The sequence below is a fragment of the Octodon degus genome, unplaced genomic scaffold (assembly GCF_000260255.1).
Source record: "Octodon degus isolate 3935 unplaced genomic scaffold, OctDeg1.0 scaffold00282, whole genome shotgun sequence".
Lineage (NCBI taxonomy): Eukaryota > Metazoa > Chordata > Mammalia > Rodentia > Octodontidae > Octodon > Octodon degus.
In genome coordinates this window covers 1,419,335-1,425,191 of record NW_004524858.1, presented here as the reverse complement: position 1 = coordinate 1,425,191, position 5,857 = coordinate 1,419,335, and the positions used below count along the sequence as shown (strand labels likewise).

Here is a 5,857-nt window from a genome sequence, read left to right as displayed (position 1 = left end):
GTCCTACCAATTTGGTTTGAAACTGTCTCATTGCTATTTGTTTATCAATAAAATTATGGAAAAATAAAGAAAAAAAGAAATTAAAAATAATTGAGAATAAAACTCAAACTAAAAAATGACATGCTGACAGGTAGAAGTGACATTTAGACTACTAGAGAAGGAAGAATCTCTTTTTCCAGAAATAAAAACCACGTGATACTATCTGATTTCAAATAGCATGAAATTGCCTCAGATCCTCTACCTGCTTTAGGAGAAATCCATATTTATATAGCTTAAGGTTTCTTTCTCCAATACTGAGTTTCATTTATAAACCCTTGAATAGAATTTCTCTCTGGTCTGAAAAAAATAATGTAGCACTTGGGGACAAAGATGCAGCCCAGAAGCCCTGCACTGGAGGCCAAGATGGAGAAGACCTCCATGGCCACCATGGCCTTCCCCTTGCTGCTGTGGTACATGGGCAGGAAGGTGACCCACACGCTGCAGAACACCAGCATGCTGAACGTCAGGAACTTGGCTTCATTGAAGGTGTCAGGCAGGTTCCTGGCCAGGAAAGCCACAGTGAAGCTCACCAGGGCCAGGGAGCCCAGGTATCCCAGGACACAGTAGAAGGCAGTGAGGGAGCCCTTGTTGCACTCGATGATGATGTGGCCATGCTCAGAGTGCACATCTGTGTCAATGTAGGGTGGATTTGTCCCCATCCAGGCTCCATAGAGAGTGAGTTGGATCAGGGAGCAGATAGGGATGATGTAATTTGGTGCCCCTGACACCAGCAACTGCCTCATCCTTCTGCCTGGAGCAGTGGCCTTAAAGGCCAGTACTACAGTAATGGTTTTGGCCAAGACAGTGGAAACAGCCACAGTGAACACAACTCCAAATGTGGTCTGCTGCAGGATGCAGGTGGCTGTGTTGGGCCGGCCAATGAAGAGCAAGGAGCAGAGGAAACAGCAGGTGAGGGAGATGAGCAGGGTATAGCTGAGAGCCCTGTTGTTGGCCTTGACAATGGGAGTGTCTCGGTGCTTCACAAAGACTCCAAGAACCGCAGTTGTGAGGACAGTGAGACTCAGGGCAGTGCCAGCCAGAGCCTTTCCCAAGGGGTCTTCATAAGCCAGAAATATCACAGCTTTTTGAAGGCAGGAATTTCTCTGAAGGTTGGCATATAGATGATCTGGACACTTCACACAGTGCTCCATATCTAATAAAAATAAAATTTTCAAAGTGATGTTGTGTTTCTTTATTATTCATACTTCTAACCTGGAGGCCAGGAAGATAACTCAGTAGAATAAGCACTTGCCTGGCAAGCACAAGGCCTTGAGTTCAATCCCCAGTACTGAAAAAAAAAAGTAAAACATAAAAATATAAAAATTTTAAATGGCCAGCCAAATAGTTCAGCAGATTAAAGAGCCTACAAGCAGGAGCAGGGGCCAAGGGTTCGATCCCCAGGTCTGCTGCACCTGCCCCATCCCCATGGTACATTGAGATGGCAATTGAGACTGCGTGTGGTGGCGTGTGCCTGTAATCCCAGCTCTTGGGAGGCTGTAAGCAAGCGGATCACTAGGAGTTTGGTCTAGTAGTGAGACCTTGAACACCCTGCAGACCCTTCCCTAAAATACAGAAGAAGAAAAACAAAACCACAGTCCTCACCTGAAAAACGTTGGAGCTGTTAAGACAATTATTTTTCTTTGTTTTAAGGCACAAGCAAAACCAACTTACATGGAAAATAAGCCTCAGGTAGCACTGCCTATCTTCTTTATGATGTAAAGAAAGATGATGCTTATGCTACTCATTGATCTGGCCTATTCACGAGAGTGTAGCTCTCTCATCACAATGTCCTTTTTTCATTTTAAAAAGTAAGACAAAGACAAAGACAAAAACAGAGCAAAAAAAAACAGTGTGAAGACTCCTCAAAGGCTTTGCTTGGAGTTCCCATTCAACCCAGCTATTACCCTTCTGGGTGTTTTTTCCAAAAGAATGAAAAACATCATAGCACAGTTATACATGTGCACTCATGGTTATAGCAGCACAACTTGTCATAGCTGAACCTTGGAAACAACCCAAATGCCCATCGTCTGAGAATAAAAGGTGTGGTGTCTCCACAATGTACTTTGAAACAACTTCTTATCAAAATGCGATTCCTGTGTATGATGGCCTGAGCATTTATTTAGTCAGTGACCAAAGGACAAGCCTACATAATCAGCTAAGTTCCAGGAAAAGAGATATAACTAATATGATTTACCATTTTGTAGGGTAAGTCCTCCCTTTGTACAGAAGGTTACAGTTTGCATCACAACTCATTTCAAAATAGTGTTTCCTTCAGCATGGAGGTCATATTACTTCCTCTCTTGCATTTTCAGTGTACAGGATGATTTCTTGCTCTACTTGGTAATAAAGACTTAAAATAGAACTTCAGCTTTTTTCATTCGAATGTGTGTAACGACAAGCAAACACAACATGTACACTTAACTTTGAAACATAGATTTGACCCATCAGTGCTCTGCCATCATGGGGGCTGTGGTAAGCTGTCTATGGGGAGAAAATCTCTGCCATTAGTCTGCCTACCACCGCCACAGGAACCTCGATCTGGAGGAGCTCAGGTGCCTGACAAGGGGACAGTCAGCCAGAGTGGAACTTGCCTCAACCTCAGCAACCAGTTCTTCCAGAGAAACCCAGAGTAAATCCATGCTGACGAGGGGAGGCACTTTACATAGTCTCCTAATTCACAAATGATTCTATTAGATAACTGTGGACTGTGCTCATATACCCTAACCTACGAAATCAGTAGTTACAGCATTCAATTTCTAAGTTGTGCTTGATGCTAGCATTAGGAGTTATACTACTGGAGCTAGCATGTCGTGTGTATTGGAATCAGTTGTTCTCCCTCGTGTAACAATCCTAGGAAGCTCTGAAGTGGTAACCTTACCAAAGACCTACATCAAAAGGCTGGTGACTAAGCCAAGTGGGTACCAACATTACCCTGTCAACTAATTTGGGAGGTAGGATCTTGGGAAAAACACAAATCAAGAATATCCTACACACAGAAGATGTCCCTGAAGAACAAACTTTTCCTGGGGAAGCTTTGATACTCGTGCTATGCCTACCAACTACCAAGTCTCACAAGAATCATCACAGAGCACAAAAAAAGGAAGCTTTTGGAAAGAAAACAAACTGACAAGACAAAGAACCCAAATGAAATCTCAGCCCTCCATCACACCCAGAACAAGGTCAGGAGACAACATGCAAGAAATTGGAAGTCATACACCTGAAATTTCTGAAATAATAACTGAATTAAAGAAACAACTCCATGAGGTTAACTTTCAACTCCACTGAAAGTTATATCGGAAATAATCTCTGGGGAGTTTGCTGATTCCAGCCACACCCCTTTCCCTGAAGACTGTCAGACTCAGCAGGCCTACCCCTGCCCCTCCCAAACTTCTCACTGGAATTTACTGAGTTGGACACCCCTCCTCTCGCTGAAGACCACTGCTGAGGCCTGACAAGCACAGCAACCTGCAGAAGCCTCGTGGAACACTGCTCGGTGCCAATCCACCATCGAGAGTGCCTTGCACATCTTCGGCCTGCACTCCTCATCAGATCCTTCTTGGACTGCGGCTGGACCCTCTCCTTAATGAGGCAGAAACCACACCTAACGCCACCCAGTATGCACCTTGGTAAGCCTACCCTGTCCTCCCACATTCTGGAGAGCCCTCATGAACAGCACCCTGCTGATCAGCAATCACTGCAAAAAATGACAAAAAGAAGGAACAAAAGCAATCTCAGACATGAAGCCCACCCAAAACAAGTCCAGGAGACAAGATCCAGAAGAACTTGGAAGTCACACACATAAAATTTCTGAGATAATAGGAACTGAAGGAAAGAAGTCCTCCAGCTATGGAGGAAATCAGATCAGAAATAATCTCTCAGGTAAAAGGAAAAGCGAACATTCCTGAAACAATTGCTCAATACTTTTAACAAAGACAAAGATAAAAAAAAATAGGAGAGAATAGAAAAATGATGGAAACATTTAATGAACAATACAGAAAATTTCTAAAATATATGAAACAGGTTCAAACTGATAGCCAGGACATTAAAAATTCCATTGAGTGCTGGAAAAACCACTGGAAAAAAACAGAACATAGAATTTCAGACCTTGAAGATAGCAGCTAGTGAACATGAAAGGAAACAGCTCTGAAAAATAACAAGAAACCAGGAAATAACAATAGAACAACTGCAAGATGAGGCAAGGAAAAATAGCATAAGGCCAATAGATATCAACAAAACAGCTGGAAATAATACAAAAGACATAAAAAGAGTGCTTGCAGAAGTAATAGCAGAAAATTTCCCAAGCATGGGGAAAGAATCTGATACACAGATATCAAAGCATATAGAACTCCAGCTACCCATAGTCAAAATAAATCATCACCTGGACACACAATACTCAAGATCCCAGAAAATGAGCAAAAGAACACAATATTAAAATCTGTTAGAGGGCTGGTGAGGTACTTAGCAAACTAAGCACCTGCTTAGGCAAAAGCAGATATCAGGATTGGATCCCTGGCACCATATGCTGTGCCAGCCCCTACCCCAGGGTGAGCTGAGGGGGCCACCATGTAGCGAGACCCTGTACCAAATACACAATAAAAAAATTTCCTTTGGGATGGCCATCAAGCTCAGCAGACTAAAGCACCTGCTTAGGCAGAGAAAGTAGCTGGTGTTTGATCCCCGGCATGCCATGCTCACATCACCCCACCCCCTGGGACATGGGGAGACAGCAATTGAGACTAGGCATGGTGGCATGTACCTGTAATCCCAGAGCTTGGAAAGCTGAAAACAGGAGAATCACTATGAGTCTGATCTACATAGTGAGACCCTGTAGACCCTGTCCTAAATGCAGGGAAAAAAAGAAAAAGAAACAACAGGACTAAACAAAACATGTGAAGAAATGGGTTTAATAGACCTTTACATAGTGTTCCAACAAATAGCATCAGAATAAAGATTTTTCAGCTACACATGGGACATTCTCCAAAATATATCATAGAACATGCTTAAGTAAATGCAAAGGAATTGAAAATTATCTGACCATAATGCAATGAAACTGGAAATTATTCACAAGAAAAGCACAAGCTATGTAAACATATGAAAAATAAATAATACTCGCCTCAACAATCAATGGCTCTTGAATGAAACTAAAGAAGAAATTAAATAATATTTTAAATCTAACAAAAATGCAGATATAACTTACCAGAACCTGTGGGATGCAATGAAAGTTGTCTTGGTGGGAAAGTTATAGCAATAAATTCTCACATCAGGTAATAACAATAAGCTTGTCTTCTGGATGGTTAACAACCTAAGTTTGCAGACCAAAATTAGAGAAAAAGAAGGGCTGCAAGGAAAGCCAACATTTTGACCCTAACCTTCTAAGTTCAATTAAGATTCAAGACATATGAGAACTTGTACTGTAACGTCATGTAACTCGGTAGTGTTCCAAATTTTCTGATCAAGGAGATTATGGGGCCAAAGAGGATAGTGATCGATGATGTAGAGTGTGCCTAAGGAGAGTCACATGGAGAGAAAACATACTCTCAGGCTTTCACAGAGAGCACACTGGCCAAGCAAGGGCTGTGACTCATCCACATGGCTGACACTAACAAAGGATATACAATCTGAGGTACAGGATCTCAAGATAAATCCTGAGGGGATTTCACTGACCTTCTCAGACCCAAAAGCTACAACTCTTGTTGAATAGGTCCTGCTTTACCTTGGTCTTAACCATCCAGTAGAAAAGGATGAAGACGAAATATAGGAAGGAAAGCCATGCTGTTATGTTGAGCTGTGGGGGACTCAGGTCAACAATTTCTGACAT

At 42.3% G+C, this 5,857-nt stretch overlaps 1 protein-coding gene across 1 annotated transcript in view; it reads right to left on the bottom strand.

Moving 5' to 3' along the window:
* Nucleotides 1-272: 272 nt before the first annotated feature.
* Nucleotides 273-5,857, bottom strand: part of LOC101584922 (vomeronasal type-2 receptor 116-like) — a 35,759-nt gene continuing 30,174 nt past the window's right edge. Inside the window, exon 6 of the mRNA XM_023707208.1 lies at nt 273-1,192. Coding sequence (XP_023562976.1) covers nt 273-1,192 — 920 coding nt within the window. The remainder of the gene's footprint in view (nt 1,193-5,857) is intronic.